The following is a 22,483-nucleotide window of genomic DNA, read 5'->3' on the forward strand; positions in this document are numbered from 1 at the left end:
AAAAAAAAAAAAAAAAAAACACTGAAAAAAAAACAGAAATGTTTGTCTTATTTATAAAAAATAACATTTTTCATTCAGAGATTTGGGATAGCAATATGAAACCAACAAATATTCTTTCAAGGGAAAGACTTTACTTAGACTATTTAAAACAAATATAAAAAAAAAATACTTTCAGTTTACTCATTAATTCATGTTGAGTGAGTAACCCCATTTCATATCTCCACTTTGTCACATTCAGTTAAAATAGTTGTGATGTGAATAAACTGAATCCTTAATTTCATCACACCTTATCTCTCAAACTTTTGATAGTTATTTATACTATCACTACCATAACTACTTTTATCTTAGGCCTAGGTAAACTTTTTAATTAATCTTTACAGTTGCTACAGAAATACACTAACTCCTAGGGTCAACAAAGCTAAAATTCAGAATAACTCACCCATGACAGCTCTGTAAACTGCAGGTAGCCTACTGTATGACCAACAAAGCAGCCCAGCATTTTGAGATGAAACAGGGCAGAATAGATACATTGTCAAATACATTTTTGGCAAAGTTGTGTTGTAAACAGCATGCTTCAATCTTTGTTGCTGCTGGTGGTTGGTGGTGGGGTTGCAAATAAGCTACTTCTGTTTTTTGTTTTGTTTTGTTTTGTTTTGTTTTTTCGTAGTTGTCCTCCTTACACTTCTACTTATTAATGTGTTAGTTCCACTTTTAAATGCGGACTCTTCTTCTGAAAAAGCTGTACCGGATGTCCCGTCCGCCGTAACGCGGTGTCTTTATACGGCTTGATAGGTGCTGGTTTAGATTTGACATTGCCCTTGACAAGAGACGTCAGCTCAGTCAGGACCTGTCAGAAAATTACAGCTCCAGTCATGTACACCTCAAGACTGAGCAGGAGGGGTTTGGGCCAGCTGGTGAGTAAATAATGTAGATTTACCTAATCCACATCCGTGGTCTTGTTCTTCGAGTATTTTACATGCACAATGTGAACTGGAGTGCCAGTGCCAGCTTGGTGCCCGCAGTAATATGAGGGCAGACCAGGCCTCGTGTGTGTGCAAGCCCTCGGTGATGTCTTACAGGCTGGACTGGGAGACGTGTTAATTCCTGAAGCACGGCCAAATACCGTAGTTAGTTTTCACAGTGGGCTCTGAGGAGTGACATTTTTTTCCCCTAGGATGGCGCCTTCATGGCATTTCTGACTCACATTCATACCCCACACCTTTTTCCTAATCTTAGTTATAACCAGTTTATGCCTGACCCTAACCAATAAGCCAAAAAGATAAAGTCAACCTGGGGGCCTGAGACATGAAAAGGTTTTATAGTTGCTACAAAATTAAATCTCAGACCAGTAGAAAAACAGTGGCCCAGCAACATTTAGATATCCAATCTCAGGGGCTCCCAAACCTTTTTTATTTTATTTATGTATTTAAATATTTTAATGTTAAGGATCACGGATTATAAGACCATGGGCTTTGCTGCATCTGATAACATGTGATCCTCAGGAAAACCATCTAAGAAAAGTTTTGCCATTAAGATTTAGTTTGCTGCAGATGTGCCTGTGATTGAGGCGGGGAACTAACAACAGGGCAGTAAAACTTATCTTATTCTTTCTTTCTGCTAACAAGCTGGGAAATGAAACGGATCCAGCTCTGGCTGTGCATTTCTTCAGCAGTGGTGTGATATGTTCAGTCCCATTCATCTCTCCCCCTGCCTACCCCCAGCTCCCTATTTGCCTGCAAGACAGTACTCGGGGTTAAACACCCTGTGAACAGCCAGGACATGACCAGAGCTGGCTAGTCTACACCAGGCTGTACAGACTTATGGTTATAGAGACAGGCAGACAGCTGTTACTGTTGTTATCGGTAAAATGTAAAGTAAAATGTAAGAGAAAATCTGCTTTACTCATCAGTTGTCCGCCGTGTTTATAATTCACTGTTTCTGTAGAGTCACAGATGGAAACCTGGTCTTGGGAAAACCTGGTCACCTGATTTGTCTTAGCTGTGTGCCCCAGCCGCTTGTGTTACCAGCCAGCTAACTTACTGAAACTCAAGCTGTGCATAATGTCTGAGGACAGGACAGCTTAGTACAATAGTATATTCATATTAATTTACAGTTTATGGTATTCCTGCTGTTATGTCTGATGTAGAGCGTGTGTTGGACTTTGAAACATGTAGGTCTGTTTACATTTTGCTCTTGATTGAACCAGTTTTCACTAGGTCAAAGGACACAAGGTAATGTTAGGCTGTTGGCTCTTATGACATATCTGGCCCGAAGACTGAAAGATAAATGAGGCCACACTACTGTTATATTACTGGAGACTACATGCTTGAGTATGGCGGCTTCAAAAAAGTTATCTTGTGCCTTGGAGCAGCGCACTGAAATCCAATCTGCTCCAGGACTTCACTCTTTATGTAACACGTGGAGTTGGATTTTGTGTGCATGTATGAGATGTAGGAAGACAAATTATGCTGACCTCTCCTAAATCAGGTATCTGGATCTAGTATTCATATTAATTGTGACTTGTGTTAATGCAGGGAGCTGTAGGCCACCTTTTCTGCTCCCTGTTTTGCATTTATACTTACAGTATGTATAAATAGTACTTTCATAAAGTACTCTTGCATTGGTATTGGTTGTATATGTCCTTGAGAGCGCTCCTTACCGTGAATGTGGGCATGTCAGTGTCGTCAGTCGCACCTACTCAAACCACCATTACATCCTAATGAGGAACACCCCCCCAGGCAGCGCGGGCCAGCCCTGGGAACTGGCCATATACAGTAGACGTCTGCTTCGGCTGCCAACCAGCTGGAGGGCCGCCAAAGCAATGGATTTTATTTTTAATATTACTTCGTATTTATTTTAGAACATTTTTAGTAATAATGTGTGTGGTTGTGGTGCACGAAGAGATGAAGTTGAATAAAATAAATACATTTGATAGGCATTTATTTGTTTGTTTGTGTATCGTTTTGACATTTTACAGGCTTCATCAGGTAATTATGACAGTGATCAACAGATACATTGGTAGCGATTTTTATCTATCAGAACTGATTCAGAGGCTTTATCTTCAGGCTAGATTCTACAGCGGTGATACCTGCCACCATAGATCAAATGACATCCTAAAATTGCTTTACTGAGTGTGACCAGTGGTTGAAAACACTTAAAAACATTGAAGCTGTAACAAGCAAATCTTTGGTATTGTTACTTGACTAAAATGATTAATGATTTTTTAGTTATTTTTCTGTCAGCCGACTCATGAACTGATCGTTTCACCACTTGTTGCAGTAACCTTGTGTCTGCTCCAGAGCGATGACAGGTGGCTTTGGTTACTCAGACTGAGCAAAACGCTCCTTTGTTCACTGTTTGCAGGCTGGTGTTCTCCAGAGGTTTCAGAGCACCCTGGTGGTGGCAGAGCACAATAATGAAAAGCTGACACCTATCACGCTGAATGCTATCACTGCTGCCAGCAAGGTGGGAGGAGACATTTCCTGCCTGATCGCTGGCACCAACTGTACAAAGGTAGGCCTGCAGTGTTTTAATGGGGCCTAAAACAAAACGCAGGAATGTAGGGGTTTACTACATGTTGCCTGTAGATTTTTTTAAAGGTTTTCTGTGTGTGTTGCAGTTACAGAGTGGCTTTCACTTGGATGTTTAGATCATCATATGTGGACAATGTGCAGCTGTAATCATCATTTTGTTTAGATGGCTAAGCAATGAAACCAGATGTTGTTTTAATTTCCGTGTATTTAGATTTTGTAGTTGTGAGGGCGAGCAAAGTCAATTATCATTATCTAAATAATACTTAAGTACTCTAGGTGTGCTATCTGAAAACAATCACAGCACTGGGATAATGATGCACTGCGTCTCCTGCCTGCATCCTCTCTTGTCTTTCCAGTGCCATCAAAAATAGCTTGCAGAGACACACTGCTTGATGCAAGCTGTAATCCATCATTGCAAACAGAAAAAAAAAACACCTGGCAGACAGTTCAACAGTGCACAAGCACAAAGTGATACTTGGGATAAAATTAGACGGCAGCTGATGTGAAGGGAGTGAGTTCAGTCGGGTGCGTGAACCTGCTCTCAGTCACTAAAGTCATTTGTAAAATGGCAGAAAATGCTTATTTCTTTTCTTCTGAGCTAGGTGGCTGAAGAGGTCAGTAAGGTCAAAGGGGTCAAAAAGATACTAGTGGCTCAGCATGACTCATATAAAGGCCTTCTACCAGGTAATCCCAGGAATATTGTGTTTTGTTTTTTTTTTAATTTGGAGATTTATCATTTCTTTTGATTTTTATCTCAATTTCTGTCCTTTTTAATACGATGAGTAATATAATATAATTGATAAAATGTATTGTTGCTCAGTTAAATGATTGATCATTGTATTAGCTATTACAGTTGTAAAATTGTCTCTCTAACTCTATTTCATGTGAGAACAAATTACATTATGTCAGGAATATCATATTACTTGGCATATCATATATGTGTGTCTGCCCTGTAAAAAGCCAACCTAACCTTTCCTTGGTCCACAGAGGAATTAACTCCACTGATTCTGGCTACTCAGAGTCAGTTTAACTTCACACACATCTGTGCAGGAGCCTCTGCTTTTGGAAAGGTGAGTTAGGCCACAAAACATTTTGTGCAAAAGTTTCTTTTCCCTACAGTGTTCATGTCAGGAAGTCAGTATTTTCCAGGAATTTGTAACTGATGTCAAAATTGAATGCCTAAAAATCTGCTAGTAGATGTCATTACCTTTGAAGGACAAATCCCCTAATTAATTACAAAAGTCCTAAGCCATAATTGGATATATATATTGTTGTTTTTCTTTTTTCCTCCATATAAAACATTTTAAAATAGACATTGTTTAATAGCGATCATTAAAATTGTGCCATATATCATGTGATAATCATGGAAAGGTCATTCAATTTGATAGCTACTGACCTTTTTCAGTCCTGGCTCAAATTTAGTCAATTCAGTCAAAGCATGGAAGTAAAACATAATTGGGCTATATTTACAAAAATACTGACAGAGAGTGTCCGAGGAAAGCCCGAGATTTTGTCTAATTCCAGTAAATTGATATTGTAAAGTGCTCGGCCATGCATGAAGAGTACTGTACAATGTTATACTGACCAAGTAAGTACGTCTGATGAGCTTTCAAAGATTACGGCTTAATGTTGTAATGTGTCTTAAAGTTTTTTTCCCCCCATTTCAATTTACTAAGGACAAGATCTTCAATAAGTGTAGTACTGACCCCAGTTACTCCCCTCGCAATCTGTCATTGTACAATAGAACTGTCAACTCACAGATCTAATGGTATTCCAATTGAATTAGGATGCATTAAACAATATCCTATGTATTGCCGTTCAGCTCATATTGACTTTACTGGGGATGATCTTTATTTCTGGGCTGCACTTTACAATGTTTGTTATTTGAGCCGCCATATAAAGGTTTTGCGGTTAATTGAACTTGACTACATCACCTGCATCGGTGCCATTAACATACCATAGAACTGGTGTGTTGCAGTTAGAGTAGCTCACTGAAAATGTCTCACTGTGAAAGTTGCTTGAATGTACTGGAAATTTGTTGCACTAATTTCCAAAACCAGGCCTACCGGTATTTCTGTAAAACATTTCTGTAAATACACACTGTCTCTGTAACCTTTTTATTTTGTCCATAGGGAGCTCATTACAGCCATTACTCCATCTTTTATAGTCTCTCTTTATGTCCCCACAGATCTGTGGTTTTGTAAGCCTGAAAATGTTAGCCAAATACTGTGGTTCCCTTTGCAGAATCTCCTTCCTAGAGTGTCTGCCAAACTGGACGTGGCTACAATTTCAGACATCGTTGAGGTCAAATCCCAAGACACCTTCGTCAGGACCATTTATGCTGGTGGGCCTCTTGTTTTGACAAATTCACTAGGTGGAGTAAACACTTAACAAAAGTGTAAGCAGGTAGGGGTAGTTGCCGGGGGAAGTAGGATTACACATTTATACCCACAGCTGGGAGCTGCCCACTGCTGCACTGTTATCAGCTGCACCGCTCCACCACGCCAGCTGCGGTTTAGATTGCTTGCTCAAGGGTTCTTTGTAATACCAGTTGGGGAACATCTGAGCTCTTTTGTTTACTTTTCCTCTGCAGGTTACAGTTTCCAAACAGTATCCAGAGAGACTCTAATGCTAGGCTTGGTGCAATACTCAAAATTGAATATTACAATACTGTCAAGTCAAAATATTGCAGTATTGGAGATCATCGTGATGTTTCAGCAGGGTGGGGAGGGTGATTTTCCTGACTCAACATCAATCCAGAATTAAAAAAAAAAAAAAATCTGTGTATTTCATCATGCTTCATTTTCTCTTGTTTTATTCAAAATTCGTCTTCGAAAGTCTCCCAAATTAAATGTTTTTGTTACAGTAATTACATTTCAAGCAAAACTGCACATGTGTAATCAAAGTTACCTGTGGACGCTGTTAGAACTGTAAAAAACCAAACTGTTCAACATGCAATATGCCCTGCACAGTTCTCATCGGTGATAGTCAGACCACCAGGACAGCTGTTACCTGTTACATGACTGTGTTTTGACCTGGGAGATGAAAAGTGCAGTGTTACACACACATCCACTGTATGAGAGCCATGAAACCACACACTTAGCAGATGAATTAGTAAATATACTGAAAGTATTTTTATGTTTAAATAGTTGAAGTAGATTTTTGCCTTTGAAAGAATAGTTTTTCATATGTTTATCCCAAATCTCTGAATGAAAAAAAAAAAAAACATTTTTGCAAATAAGACAAAATTCAGGAAACATTACAAATGATAGTGTTTTTTTCTCCCTAATGAAGAAAACAAACTGAACTGAAACCAATATTGTGATCCAAAAATTGCAGTACAAAGCAAACAGTTTTGTTTTTGTTTTGTTTTGTTTTGTTTTTTAAGATTTTTGGGGGCATTCCTATACGGTAGCCACAGTAGAGAGAGACAGTAGAGAGAGACAGGAAAGGCCGGGGAGAGAGGGGATAACATGCAGCAAATAAACAACCTGGGCTCAGATTTGAACCCAAACTGTGGGTTTATTAAACTGTACACCCCTAGACACTATTGCTGTTACTCTGTACAGCTGTAGTACTGTTGCATAGGTCACTTGCCACTAGCTGAAGTGTCTCAGTGTAACTTGTTAGATGCAGAACACCTTCATGAGCTATAGGTGAACCTCACTCACTCAGTCACATGATCGTGGTCAACTAGAGCTATCCTCCATTTGGGCGTGCCGGCTTGCCATTTCTTTCATACCGGCGAGGGCAGAGGAAACCATTTAAAAGAGCTTATCCAACATGCATCTATAACACAGCTAAAAGTTTTTGTTTTTTTTTTCTTTGAGGTGACAGGTGGTCAGTTATCAGTTATCTTTTCAGTTATTTATGCTTCTGCTCACGTCGCTGACATTTTAATTGTAAATGGCGTGGCACTAGAAGTTCAGCCAGCACTTTGGTGCTTGTCAGTCCGTCTCTCCATGCACGTACCCTGATAGCACACGCTCACAGGCCCTCCACATCTCCCTGACGTCAAGCTTGTGAATGACTAAATCTTATTGATGTCTCCTCCACAGAGTTTTATCATCAGCATGTTTTTGATCAGTTTCTGATGTCTTCCCTGGAGTCGGGAGATTGTTTTAAAGTCAGACCTCCACAGTAAAGCAATGGAATGCCTATATCAAACCTACATAGGCATTGATTCGATTTACGATCTTACATCTACAGCCCACGTCCGGCCGATGTGTGTGTGCACTGTGGGTATCTCGGCAGACCCCAGCATCGATAGTCAGTGGTCCTTGGAGGTGTGCCATGACTCAATAAACAGTCATGGCACACCTCACCTTATTTCACTTTTCAAAACATCAGTGACACTTTGAGTCCTTTTAGATGATTTGAAGCTAAAGAAAACAACCAACCTGAAACAAAAAAAAAATTGTTGAAAATGTCATATATGGTCTCAAATATTGCAGTATTCAATATTATCAGATGTTGGTCCAAGCCTATTCTAGTCACAGGGTTGCTTCTCTGTCTTTCAGGATACTTTTGCCCTAAGAATGGCATTGGACCAAACACACATGTTGGCAAATCATTAAAATAATATGGTATAAATAGTCTGCTGTGTATTATAGTATTTTCCAATGGAATAAATGTGTTTTAGTTATGATGCATTTAATCATTCATTAAAGCTTTTGTCAAATTCTGGCTTATGGTGCTGTTGCTTATTTATGAACACTAAGTCTGTTCAAAGAATTAGCTACAATGCATGGCCTGTAAGGCAGAATAAATTATTGAGTATAGGCTAATTCACTGTTGGTGCACTGCTTGGCAAACCCTGAAGGTCACGGGTTAAATTGATGTGGCTTTCTGTATATTCAATATGCAGTGAAACAGCACATGCAGCATTATTGTTTGTGACCTGTTAATGACTGCAAGATTCACCCAAGTCATCCTAGCTGTCAGTCTGGCATAAAAGCCTCCCAGAAGAATCTCTAATCACAATTTGATGGGGCCCATTAACCTCATGAAATATATATGTCTGACTGAAATCATCCACTTAAACTTTGGCAAGAGCCACATGTTCTTGTTTGGAATTCAAGGGGGCTTTCCTGGATTTCATTACTGAACTTTTCACAGTGATTCATTTTCTCTTGAATGTTTTAGAGTTCTATGGCACTTTGCCTCTATTGTCAGACCTATAAGTAATTTAGTATGGCCATTCCTTGGAACTCCCCCAGCTTGATTCAGTTGAAGTTGTGCCAGTTTGTTTATGTCTGTTGGAACAACCTTGTGTTTTTTTACATAAAAAAACACGCAGTCCAACCCTTGTAGACACATTGAATGCACACATTCAGGAGAGCACCTAATTGCTGTAAGCAGTATACCGGCATACTGTAATTAATCTCAAGGAAATCTATCTTGATTGTGCTTGATGGTGATGCTGTACCACAGGAAATGCCTTGTGCACGGTGAAGTGCAATGAGAAGGTCAAGGTGTTCAGTGTGAGGGGGACAGCGTTCGAAGCGGCACCGATGGAAGGAGGAAGTGCTGCTACTGAACAGGGTAAAAACCTTACACTCTGAACTATCTGTAAAACAGGCCATTTTAGTTGAGAAATACATCAGACTATTAATCTTCTCAAAGTGTTTAGTATGTGGCATGAGTTTTATAAACATCTGCACCGATATTTTTGATAACCATTTACAGCAATTTCAGCCACTTGATGTCCATAATTAGGGTGTATGAGAAAAAAAATGAGAAAGTGCAATATTTAGATCTTTTTCACAGCAGCTGTTTTGACATGAAATAGCAGAGTTAATAGGTGTTGATATCAATTACGGCTCCATTCCATTCAGGTCTAACATGGCTAACATGGTATAACTTGGCTCACTGGAAAGGCTCTGCTAGACTTAAATGGAATGAAACCTTAATTTATGCCATGAGTAACACCTGTGCTTACCCTATTTCATATCACAAATAGCTGCTGTGGAAAGGGTTGTTTAAAAAAAAAACAGGAGGACATTTGTTAGGTTTCACTTTATTTGCATGAGTGTTAAAATGTTTTATTGTAATCTTTTATTTATTATATTTCTAGAATTTTGTTGCATTATGTGACTGTGTTGTTATGTGATGTTTTTATGATGTATAGCCTGTATACCAAATTTTCCCTGTTGGGACAATAAAGGTTATCTTTAATTGGTTAATTACAGTGTAATTAAGGTTGAGTGCTTATAAAATCCTTACTACACTGTACATATATTTGCTCTTTTATAGTCTCCCCACCTTCTCCATTGGGGCTTTCGCAGTGGCTGGAGCAGAGCCTCACCAAGAGCGACAGACCAGAGCTCACCAGCGCTAAAGTGGTGGTGTCTGGAGGTAAGAGAAGCAAAACTTTTAGCTCCATTTGTGGTGGTTCTCTTTTTTTTCCTGATATTTCCTGAAATTAAAAGTTTGCACAGCTTTGATGTGGTCCATCAGTTTCACAAAACCTGTTCAAAAGTCATTCTATAATCTAACAAAAGCATGGGGATCATTAGGAATTTGATCTTTGTCTTTAGTGCCTGAGTTGGACGAGGTGGAGGTATGCACTGTGCTGAGGGCCGACTAGTTCATAAAAACTACTCAAAAGCACACACATCCAAGTACTTAACAGGTGCCAAACAAATGAAAGACATATTTCTTGAGACATTAACTCTTTGTTCAGAACATTTTTCATTATTTTCTCTATTATTTTTTTATTATATAATATTGTTAAAATCTTGTTCTCTTTATGTTGTGCGGCCAAGACCTGTTTTCAGCCCAGTTTGTAGCACATTAGCAGCAAGTTGGCTCTGAATTTGCTCAGTTCCCTATTTGAACTTGTTCCCCTGTGGTCTGTGGCCCATTAATTGTACAATTATAAATATTACACTGTATACCATTTGGTGGATGTTTGTATCGAAAGCGGTTACCAGACAATTTTAGTGCATGCGATCCCAGATAATAGCGCTTGTCAGTTCAGTTGTCTGACCCTCAAGATTTTTGTTTCTTATCCGTTTAGGACGAGGATTGAAGAGCGGCGAGAACTTCAAGCTGCTGTACGACCTGGCTGATAAACTGAATGCTGCAGGTGCTGTGCTCTTATTCAGTGTCATTCAATCTGGAGGTGTGTGAGGTGTGTGTGTGTGTTTGTGTGTGTGTGTGCATGTGATTTATTAATATCTCCCTCTATGCTTTAAATGCAGTGGGGGCTTCCAGAGCTGCTGTAGACGCCGGCTTTGTCCCCAATGACATGCAGGTTGGCCAGACTGGGAAGATTGTTGCGCCTGTAAGTAATTAATCACCGTGAGCGAGTCAGTGTCCTGCAGCAGGATCGAGGAATACCATATTTTAACTACTTCACAGCCTGAATAACTTCCAAACTTAATTTTAGTTGTATTTTTTTCTAGAATTGTTCATTTATTTACTTTTCTGAGACCTGTTTGGGGCCTGTGGTGTATTTATAGTGTCTTATTTAATACAGACCTCTGCTGGACTGACTTTTTATCATTGATAGGGAGTTAGTTCAGTTACGTATTTTGTTTAATGTTGGGCAAAAACATCCATGAATACAATTTTTTCATTTGATGTGAAATTTTCGTTTATTTTATTCAGTTTAATGTTGGGCAAAAACATCAGGACGGTAACAACATCCACATGTAAATATCATAAATGTCTTTCTCCCTAATATGAAATTATTTTATTTTATTTTATCTTATTTGACATACTCTCTCTTTTAGGTGCCCAGCCCATTCATAACACAGTTTATCATTCACACCAAGAGATCATTCTGTACATTCACATTCACAAATGTCATAAAATATAAGCAATAACTTCAGAATTTTAGAAATACATCACACAAATTCACAAGACACACTACACAATGACATATGTCGGGGTAGAAGAAGCTCTGTCTTGTCCTCCATGCCTAAGTGAAATGAGTGGAACTCATTTATTTTATGTATATTTTATATATTTTTATCAATCAGCTGTTGTCTTCCACATTTTGTTTTGTTTGTTCATATATTTCTGTACACAGTTAATCAGTATGTATCATTACATCTGCCCAGTGTGTTGTTCATAAACAGCAATTACAAGACAGCACCGTTCAAAAATTTCAAACAAAATCACTGATAATGAGCAACACCCCAGATTGCTATGACATTATTTCATTATTTCAATCTGAGTAAGTTTACATACAGAGCTACAGAGATCCCCCTGCTGTCACCGTATGCACCTGAGCAGCATTTGAACCTGCTGAAATGTAGTTAAAGACTGGTTTAAAGTCCTAAATGATTCACCAGAGCCATTAGTGAACAGGCTGTAAGTGCTTTGGGTCTTCTCTGTGCTCAAAATAGTCAACTCTGCCAAAAGTGTAATTAATATCAGCACCGAGGGTGTAAGGTGTTAAAAAAAAAAAAGCATAACCAAATAGCAAACTATTTCGTTTTGAATTAAATATTTAAAAATGGTTAAATAGTACTTGTATCACATTGGCAGTTAAATTGTGTGATTTTTTTTTTTTTTTAATACAGCCGCAGTGATGCTATGCCTGGGTCTCTGTGAATTTTTTTACTCTCCGACAGGCCCTTCGAAGGCCTCAGCTGGAGAGAAAAAAAAGGGAAAAAAATCACATCCTCGTGCAAGCAAGGCTACTCTGAGAGGGGAACCATGTTGCAAATTTATAATTCATAATTCTTCAGAGTTAATGCAGTATTCACATGATAATTAGAATTAATTTTTGATTGCCGCCTCAGGGCATTTCTGCATTGTTGGGCGGAAGAACTTGTGCCATTATTACCTTATTAGTGTAACTGTCAGCTGCCTGTTTTATTTTACAAATGCGCAACTTGTATTTTATTATCAGCTGCTCTCATCAGTGTAGAGCATCGCTCCTGTTGCTTATTAGTGCCTTTAACAAGAGGCCATGTTACTTTAATGAGGATGGAGGCATCTCCGCTCAGCCCAGTCAGAGCAGTGTCAGCAATAAGTGCCACGGTTTTGTTATTGTTAAATACTCTACACACTGAAACAATCAGTCGATGGAAAACTTCATTTGTTTGAAAAATGTATCATCCAGTTTTAGAATGATTTAGATTTTTTTATTATTATTTGTTCATCATTTTGCTACCTGGTCTAGGAGGAAAAAGCTAAGAATTTTTACTTCGAGTCTTTAAGCTTTCCATCTGATTTGATGAAACAACATTTTTCATTTTTTGGTTTCTATATTTTATGTGTGTCAGTAATTTCAATAACTGTATCATTCATTAAGGGCTCTAAATAAACTTGAACAAACATGAACAGCTTTCATTCACAAAGTTCTTAGATGGGATTGTCTTATTTTGAAAATGAGTGGAACCATGAAACGATGTTTAAGACATTTTGAATGCTCTCTTGGCTGATCACTACTTGACAATGAACAGTAATTTGAACAGCCTCACAGGCTTTTGTCTTTTGTTACACACTCTAGTGTCCTGCTTGCCAGTTGGCTGATTAACTCAGCTGTGTCACAATCTGCCTGTTTTGTAAAGCACTCATGTTCTCACACCTGAGGGAAGCTTTGCTGTGTAAAGGAAGAGGTTTCAGCATCACTTTGGGGTATTTTATTAACAGGACAGCAGGTGCATGACTGCATGGCCTGCTCTCTCAACCAGCTGTGTGCATGTGTGTGTGTCTGTGTGTGTGTGTGTGTGTGTGTGTGTGTGTGTGTGTGTGTGTGTGAGTGTGTGTTTGAGCATGTGAGCGTGTGCATGTGGAGACCAAATGGCAGACAGCAGACAACCAGAGCTCTGGGAAAACTGACCAAGCTTGGCAAATCGTCTGGTCACTCTGCTCCCTGCGTCTTTTTAAACCAAAGGCTGCCTGCTGCCTGAGTATGCTAGTTTTCAACAGAAAAACTTTCCCAAAGCTGTTTGTATGGAGCTGGGTACTAAAGGCGAAGGGGTGTGCTTTTCTATTTTTTCTGTCTCTCAAGTGAAAAAAAGGCCCCCTAGATTGACAGCACCTTTCATACTGTATTATCCGGCCTGGCTTTTAACTCCAGGAGAACTGTGTTCACAAATTGATGCTCTGCTCCTTTGGGGCTGTAGCTGAAACATTAAATTGTACTGAAATATTCATATGTGAGTGCATTTAGCTGAAAGCAATTGATGTGCGACTCCCCGGAGGCCAGATGGAAATGTTGCAGGGCCCCAGCACACGCTGGCAGACACCCTGAGCTCTGGCTGGGACAGTGATTGTACCAGGGGCCAGGGGTACCAAGACAAATTAAGCTCAAAGGCTACCGGGGTGGTCTCTGTGCTCTGGTGGCCAGAGAGTCCAACAGAAAAACATTGTAAATTCAGCCCTGCATATTAGCCATGAACTAAAAGGGCAACAAAAAATACTAGTTTATACCTGCCCACCATCCCCTCCTTAATTGATCAAATCAGCCAGTCTTACAAATATCAGTGGAAAATGTCTACAAACAGGCCCAAATGATTTTCGGTTGTAAATAGACAGTAGTTTCCTCATTTAGAGACATTTACTCTGCTAATTAGTTAGGATTCTTTTTTTCTTAATCTTCTTACCTTCTTATTTACTCAAATACCTTCTAAATTTACAGACTTCACTTGCTATCAGATGTTTACTGAATGTGTATTCTGGGCAAAATGTTGATTTTAGTACCTTCGCATTGTCCTAAAATAAAGTCAAATAAGTAGTATGTCCTATTTTCTAATATTCATTCCTTAATTAATATATTATTCAAAGATGCTATGTCTAAGATACAGGACTTTTTTGTTTGTTCTTGTTTTTGTTTTTGTTTTTGTTTTTGTTTTTTTTAGTTTTATCATTTCTGTGTTTTTATTTTAAATCCAGGAGCTCTACATTGCCGTTGGCATCTCAGGAGCAATTCAGCATCTGGCTGGGATGAAGGACAGTAAGGTAATTCAGATCACACAGAACTGACAGTGAATAGTATAATAACATATTGTTGATGTATTATACATTATATGCGATATATTGTTGTTCTGCATATTCTTACTGTATAATCTGTCATGAGTTTAAAATAAGCTTTTTACAAGTCTTGAATTCCCCCAGACGTAAAACATTAGTTTGTTAATTTTTTTTTTTTTTTTTTTGCTTAGAAAGATAAATAGCTTCTTAACAGTTTTCAAATGCTTTCAAAAATAAAAGTTTTAATATTTCCTGTGGCAGGAGTTGTGCCTTATCTCAGCCATGTTAGTTTAAGAATAAGAACTCATGAGTGGTTTACATTTCAAGATTAGGTTTTAAATTAGTAAATTAATTCTGTGTTGCTCAGTCAGTGAGCACATATATCACTTATATCACTTTTCATAAATTTAGGTAAGTCACTCCACATGATGTGGCCGTGGTGTTTTGTTGTGCATCTTTTCAGAGGGAAGTCATTTTGAATATGTAGCTTCAAGAAGATTTGGACGAATGTTGAAGCTGTAACAGTTATTTCCCTGAAGAGTTGTGCTTTTTACTCCAAAACAAAAAATCCCCCTGTAACAAGTCATGCATAACTACAGAGACTTCAGAGCATGCACAATAGATTGCTAAGTTAATTTTGGTGTAGATTATTTTATTCAATTCTTCAGGGCTCAGAGTCATGTTGTGCTCTGTCCCCCTGTGGACTATCAAAGTCATTTCCTCATGTTTCTCACATGACTAACTAGTGTTGTTGCTCATATTATATGGAATATTCAAATACCGAGGACAAAATTAAAATCTGTTTGGTATATTTTTTTCTCTTTTGTTCTAGAAAAAAAAAATAGAAAAGTCATAGCAATTAGCAAGGAACTTCATTTGTAAAAGGCATTTGTCATAGTTTCTGTTAATGTGCATGTGATTTTAAAGTAATTAATTTAATTTACTGAAAAATAATTCAATTATTAATACTATATATCAAGAGGATTGTTGTGATGGAGCTTGGTCAGTCACTCCTTGGTCTTGATTTCAGTTTTGCCCTTTTAGCCGGAGTTGACCCACTTTTACCATAAGAAGCGTAACAAGCATCGGAGGGGAGGGTACCAGAAGAAAACCTTTTTATGTAAATGCAAAACAAAAAAAATCCTCTGTAGCCATGACAACAGTCTCCTGAGTGGATTTCTTCCACCAAGCGAGCTATCCTGCCTCTGGATCCTGGGCACTTAAGAACTATGTTTCAAAAAGAGAACCTGAGAAGCTTTTTAAAGAACGATGTATAATTTATTTGTATTTTTCTCCTGCTTCAGAGCTTCTTGAAAGAGTGTCCTGTGTGAGATGTGTTCTGAATCTGTCAGGCCGCCCCAGTAATGCAGTTGTACTCCCCCATCTGTTTGTTCTTTATGAGATTTACCCACGTCAACATATACCCAGCTGGTTGATGCCATAGAGCTGTGCTCAAAATCACTTTCACCCATTTAAAAACAAATCACAATTTTAAATGAAACCACTTACTTAATTAATTACTTAAAATGAAATCACTTACTCATTGCTAATTTGTTCTGCACCCTAAATGCTTATTGTTATATGGAAAACTCAAAACCTCATAGAAACATACTGTATACATCATACCACTTATGGTAATAGTGTAATACTTCTGTGGTTTCCTTTCATTTGGTTTCCATTATAGTGGCTGGTTGACACCTACAGCATGACTCATATTTTTTGTATTGGTTGTCATCTATTGTAGTAGCACAACTTTGGATTTCAATATTTGAGTTTGTTACGCCAGGCATTTGTCACTGAATTTCCCCGTACACTTTCAAGAAAGCACCACAACAAACAGAAATTATTTAAACATATAGTTGTAAGTTTATTATATATTGTGGTATTATTATATTATGTTATTACAGATACAGTTGTGCTTCATACAGTGTTATGATGTCTCTTTATAGACCATTGTTGCCATTAACAAGGATCCAGAGGCACCCATCTTCCAAGTGGCTGACTACGGTTTGGTGGCTGATCTTTTCAATGTAAGGCAATAAGTTAATTGATTGATTCATCGATTTGTTAATAATTGCACAGTCACAACCTGCAGAGGCCGGCAGGTTGTGATTAGTGGCAGTTTGACTCATTAGTTCATCCCTTTGCATGAAAAGTCATTATTGCTAACCTACAAACTAGAGAAGAACAACCCAAAAATAAAAATGTGGCAGCTGTGGCAGCTAACAAAAGTCACGTGACAGGTAACACTTAAAAAAATCAAAATATTTGAATTAAATTCATTAATTTAATGAATTAAATTTTAAATTAAAGTTTGTTTTGCTGGAAAGGTAAGATTGCCGTGGCTCAGCTTAAGTTAGGAGCTTGAGTTTAAACGGTTCTCATCAGCAGCCCAACTCACTAATAAATTGCATGCTTATTACACATTTACACATTTGTTGAGTTTAATGGCTCACTTAAATCAATCCATGGCAGTTTTGCATAGTGCACCTTTACATTGCGTATCCATTGCATGCAGCTTTGGTGTGTGACCAAAATGTATGAAGCTGCCTCTCATGCTTTTGCTCTTAAAGTCACACAACTCAAGTAAAAAAGCCCGTGGTTGATTCCCACCCTTATCCAGTCCAACTCTTGATTCAATCTGCATGATACCCAGGATGTCTAATTCAGGATGCCATTTAAAATTTCAGTGTTGCCGTCCTTTTGATCTGGGCAGCACTGACAGAGAGACAGGACTGAGAAAATCATAGGGGACAAATCCCAACATACCCCCTCTCCAGTCATGTATTTTCTCTTCACTTTCGGATTTGCCTTAAGAATCTTTTTTTTTTCTTTGTTTTCAGTTTCAGCATAGCCAGATATGTTATGACTTTAAGGTCGTCAAAGGTTTTCCAGATAAATTCATGTAAATTTGTGTGAATGGGGGTGGTCTTTCTAAGTTGAAATAAAATATTATGATCTGATGGCAAAAGGTTTTAAACAGCTCAGAGCTGTGTGTCGGCGATGACTGCTGATGAAGATTATATTCTAAGAAAGGAAGGAAGTTGTAGGGTTATCTGCAAGGCCGTCAGTTTCTCTTTGTTAATGAGAATGAAAACAATGATCATGTAATGTTAATGCAGTTAAAGTGACTCCCTCAGAGCCGTTATTAAAACTTTTCAATTATTAAGACAGGTGTCTAATGGTCACTGGTAATTCACTTTGCCTCGTGTCAGTGTGACAGGGACTACCTCCTGGTTCGTTGGAGAGGTCCCAAAAGCAATTTACTTCTTACTGTGTCTCCTAAAGGTCTGCTCGGTGTCCCTGACTGTCAAAGTTGAACACTTACTCAAACTGTCCCTGTATGATACGTATTGACAAATTGAGTTTATATAAATCATTTAGGTCCACCTCTCATTTGTTCTTTAGCCATAAGCCAAAACCCCAAAGATATTTTTCCTGTGCACAAATAAGACAATTCTGATTCATTGCTCAGAAATGTTGCCAGGTAGGTAATCGAGAAGTGAAATGTGTGAGATGTTGTTCATTACAAAACCAAAATGCAGCTGTTACGTAACACGACTGACTGGTTTCAGCTTTCACATTTACTGATTTTGTCCTGTCTCTGCATTTCAGAATTACGAATCAGAAATACTTTATTGATCCCCAGGGGGAAATTGGGTAAATTCAACAATTTCAGCAAGGCATTTACATGCTTTGTTGAGCAAGAGATTGTTCACTGCAACATTTCAGTTCAGAAAACACGGAGGTGGCAGTGACAAATACAGAGCCGAGCCAAGGTTTGGTCACCATATTTTGACAGACTCCATTGTGTTTGTCGAAAGCCAAGTAGCTTTGTCCGTTTCTGTGGTTTTAGGTCATTATTTATTTACCTTCTCTATGGCATGTGATGGGTAGCAGTGTTTTAGTAAACTAGATTGATGTGATGTAGGTTACAGATCCAGGTTATCACCTTACAGTACATGTGTGCTCAGGTCTCACATAATGGCAGTACAATCAGATGGGGCCGTTACAGACCGTGAAAACAAAAGTGTTTGTTGGAGGGCGGGGTGGGGGTAAGGGGGGAAGTTTTTATGAAATGGAAAAACAAAAATACTGTTTTGTTTTTTATATTGTGTTTTAGGCTGTTCCAGAGATGACTGAAGCATTGAAGAAGTGACCGCTGGTAGTCAAGGTCAATTTCACAAATTTTCACAAATCCAAACATTAAACTGTAACTGCTTATCGTCTGCAAGCAAGCCACCCAAGAAGAGAATACTGCTTTACGATGTTGTTTGTGATCTGTGCTGGTGCATTTGAAATAGGTGCTTTGTTCTTAGATGTAATACATCTTTAATTCTATAATATGTAATTACAAATTGTAAATAAAGCTATTCTTTATGCTAAAGTTTTGCCATTTGTTTTGTCATTAACCTTTTATCATTTAAATGTAGCAGACAATTCGATAGTTTTAGGAAACAGTTTACTGTGCTTTTTGTTTCTTTCCTTTTATATTTTTGCCCCGCTGGCAGGTGGGGACTAAGGATGGCCGCGTTGATCTGTCTGTTTGTGCAGTGCTTTACTCCAAGGCAAGATATAGTATATTGAAGTCTGCTGGATTGAGCACATTCATGCTCCTTGGAGAATGAATCCTGACAATTTGGGCACCCTTGTGACCTTTACTGTAACACTACCCTCAGGCCAAAATGTCAACTTTGCACACAAGATATCTCAAAATGCAGTCAATGGGTTGCCATGACTTTTGCTCCAAAGAAAGATTCCTATTGATTGTAGTAAGTCTATGACTTTTCTTCTAGCACCAACCTCAGGCCAAACATTTGACTTGTAAACATATTTCTAAATTATATGGTTGGATTACCAAATAATTTGCTGAGCGTACTCATGCTTCACAGGGGATAAACCAATCAGTTTTAGTATCACCACCACCTTTCCCCACACTGTTATGCCAAAATGTCAAATTTGATATTTCAGAATCTACTGGGGAGATTTTTGGGAGGCACATTTATACTACCCAGAGGATGAACCCTGTCAGCTTTGGTGACCTCGTAATCTTTCCTCTGGCGCCACGCTTAGGCCTAAATTCACAAACCTTATTCTCCCACTACCTTCCCCTTGACATGGAGGATGACATGCAGCATATGGTTCAGCTCAGACTCAAACCTGAGCCGCTGCGGTAAAGATACAGCCTTGACACATCTCTTGGTGTATCCAAATATCTGAGTGCTGTCTTAACACTTTGACTTAGTGAGCAAGTTTGAGTCTTTGCAGGTAGCAGATAAAACTGTTGCCACAATGGAGGGGCCCACTGACTGCTGTATGTCTGTCCTGGTCAATAAACCCGCAGAGTCCCACAGAAAATGAATTAGAGAAGACAAACTCCATGATGTGTTTCTTTAGATGAAGATGCCATTTGGGGTTTCAGTGCTAATTGTACCAACCATAGTACAAAAAAGCTTATTTTAATGTAAAGATATAGACAAATATTTTTTGAGTCAGCAAAATCAGTCTTTGTTTTCTCACACTGAGAGAAAAATGCAGAATGCGTTTTCTAGTATTATGTGTATTATTCTTTTATTATTTCCTTTATTATCCTTTATTATTTATCACTCCCCAAATTTGTGGAAACAGACTGTAGTATTTGATTTAAAAAAAATTGATGAGGTCTTCAGTTAAATAATTATGTTTTAAAAACAATCTCAATACCCAGTTATAATGTGTATAAATGAAATTCCTTATTGCTAAATTGCAGCCATAATTGTTATTAACAATTAAAGGTACTCTAGGTGCTTGTAAACATTTTACAAGCAACAAAATGGTACAATAGTTTATCTTCTGAATTAATGATATGAGAAGGTAATCAGGGGGTTTAATTCTTCTGACTTGATACTTATAATGACTTAACCAATTAGTCTTTGTTGTGACAGGTCCTTCAATGTTAATATCCTTAAATAATTTACATTTTTCAGTGCGATATGTAAATCAGCAGACGGTTACTAATGCAATAATGTACTGTGAAGTGTGTTGCAATGTCAACCAATGAGAGAAGAAACAAGAAACCGCCCACTCGAAACACATGACTGTGTTTTTAAGAATATGCCACTGTTTGTTGTTGAACAATATTTTGTCCTGTAGTATCTCGTTGTATTATGTCTGGTGCAGCTCAATAGTACTGAAATTCAACACAACACACAATTAAAGAAACACTAGTTTTTTATTTTTGCTATTTTTATTCAAATGACAAGACCTCCATTTGATAACGAGTTCCTCCATATTAAGTTTACAAAAATGTCTGTAAACATTAAAGTGCAAAGGATTTGCTTGCCATTCAGGGCACCTATCTTTTAAAGGTTCATGCTACAAGCACTCCAGTTTAGTTTCATTGCAAGAATCTTGTCACTTACCTTTTCAGTTCACCCACACCGATGTTCCCTACTAATTCTTTTGAATAAAGAACAAACAAACAAATAAATGTCAATGATGGTTCAAAATTTCAAATCAAACAAATGGATCTCTGTGCTAGAAAGGCAAAGGTAAGAAATTGGCTGTTGTTATGGTTCAACCAGTCTTACATACCCTGTGGCTGTTTGAACAGAGATCTGCACAATTAATTTTAAAAGTTGTTAATACAAATCTAAAGGAACAAATAAGGAAAAAAAAAAAAAAGTTTACTCAAAAATCTCCACTCTCTTTTACTGCTTCAAAAGACAGAGAAAAAACAGAGAACAGTGTCTTGGTGTGCAACACTGTCGAGTATAGAAGTTGTGTTCAGTATAGGCTTGAATGGCCCATTGCTGGTTTTATTTCAGGTTAAATTCAGTACATTTGGGCTCCATTCAAAGTGGGAATTCCTGATGAAGACTGTGTCCAAGAACACATTATTTCTCCCCCTCACTTGGATGCTATTGTCTTTGTTGTGCTATATTGGGGCATTTTTTTTTATTTCAAAAATACTCAAGAAGGAACAGTGGTGGTTGTGCAGTATGGAAATGGCTATTGGCCTAGCTTGAGTTCATAATGTCATTTCTGCCATTAACTTCTAACACGTGACAAGTTGAAGAGAGTCAGTGTCAGCTGGAGGCTAAGACTCTAAGCCTGCTCTGGGTTGGCTATGGCTGGATTTACACAGCAACAGAAAAATCAGATTGTTAACTCTGTGGCCTTGAACTCTGAACAGGTTCTCCCTGCAATGAAACTCTGGCAGCTCCTGGCAAACAGGGTTACAATAAAAAGAAAAAAAAATACTACTTTGTATTTCTGTGTAAATCTAGCTTATGTATCAGGCATGCGCCCCAGAGGTGTGTCAGCTGGCCCCAGGAGCCGGTACTTCTCCTCCAGGGAGGGCTCAGTGGCACTGCCATGCAGGTGGATGAGGGGCTTGGTCTGCAAAAGAACACAGCCCCTTCCCCGGCCCCGCCTCTCCTCCTGATTCCTGCGGTTGTAGATGTTGATCCTGTTCTCCAGCTCGGGGCTGGCATTGGCTGAGCCAGTAGGGCTGGGGAGCTTCAGATTGACAGGGTCCACTGTAAGGCCCTTTTGGCTGAGGCAGGAATCTTCAGAGAAGGAGGAGAGCAGCTCCTGCACAACCATGTTGGGGTCCCTGCAGGGACCCGGGCCTGAGATGGAAGAGGGGCAGCAGCGCTGGGAGCTGTAGTTCAAACTGAGGTCCCGGGCCATGCTGCTGCTGCTGCAGTCTGTGGTGGACGAGCCCAGGGTGTGGCTACTCAGGCTTTGGGGGCGCGCCGTTAGGCTCCCACTGGACCGTGATACACTGGTAGAGGCATCACTCACAGCACTGCTCACCCGCTCCATAGCAAGCAGAGGATTTGAGTGGATGGGGTTTGGATTGGTGGGGAGGTGGACGTCAATGGCTGCTGTGGTGATGACCCGAGCACATGAGACAGATGCCCCAACATCTTGAAAGCCATCAAATACATTTGGGAAAAGTTGGACAAAGGAAAGAAAAAGAATGCAGCCCTTAAGTACACATACAACACAATCATACATTTCCAGCTGAC

The 22,483-nt window shown here is 38.8% G+C and overlaps 2 protein-coding genes across 2 annotated transcripts in view; one reads left to right on the forward strand and one right to left on the reverse strand.

The window, feature by feature from the left end:
- The first annotated feature begins 804 nt into the window (after positions 1–804).
- Positions 805–18,770, forward strand: LOC115355206 (electron transfer flavoprotein subunit alpha, mitochondrial-like). The gene is made up of 12 exons (XM_030045921.1): positions 805–914; positions 3,364–3,513; positions 4,136–4,217; positions 4,521–4,603; positions 5,778–5,877; positions 8,967–9,077; positions 9,789–9,890; positions 10,555–10,623; positions 10,739–10,821; positions 14,391–14,456; positions 16,418–16,498; positions 18,592–18,770. Exons 1-12 carry the CDS (start codon positions 873–875, stop codon positions 18,625–18,627), a joined length of 1,005 nt encoding a protein of 334 aa, XP_029901781.1. The 5' UTR covers positions 805–872; the 3' UTR covers positions 18,628–18,770.
- A 2,967-nt stretch (positions 18,771–21,737) lies between these two features.
- The window catches only part of LOC115354188 (transmembrane protein 266-like), a gene marked incomplete at its 5' end in the record, with an annotated part of 47,207 nt that continues 46,461 nt past the window's right edge, over positions 21,738–22,483 (reverse strand). The window contains one exon of the mRNA XM_030044445.1: positions 21,738–22,381. Within this exon, the coding sequence (XP_029900305.1) occupies positions 21,738–22,381 (644 nt within the window). The remainder of the gene's footprint in view (positions 22,382–22,483) is intronic.

Source organism: Myripristis murdjan, chromosome 3 (assembly GCF_902150065.1).
Source record: "Myripristis murdjan chromosome 3, fMyrMur1.1, whole genome shotgun sequence".
In the NCBI taxonomy this organism is placed as follows: Eukaryota; Metazoa; Chordata; class Actinopteri; order Holocentriformes; family Holocentridae; genus Myripristis; species Myripristis murdjan.

What these genes read in the sequence shown, in the direction of transcription:
- LOC115355206 (XM_030045921.1), top strand. Translation starts at nt 873, where the DNA reads ATGTACACCTCAAGACTGAGCAGGAGGGGTTTGGGCCAGCTG. An exon ending in CTGGCACCAACTGTACAAAG is followed by an intron (nt 3,514 to 4,135) that starts GTAGGCCTGCAG and finishes CTTCTGAGCTAG; the next exon opens with GTGGCTGAAGAGGTCAGTAA. An exon ending in TGATAAACTGAATGCTGCAG is followed by an intron (nt 10,624 to 10,738) that starts GTGCTGTGCTCT and finishes CTTTAAATGCAG; the next exon opens with TGGGGGCTTCCAGAGCTGCT.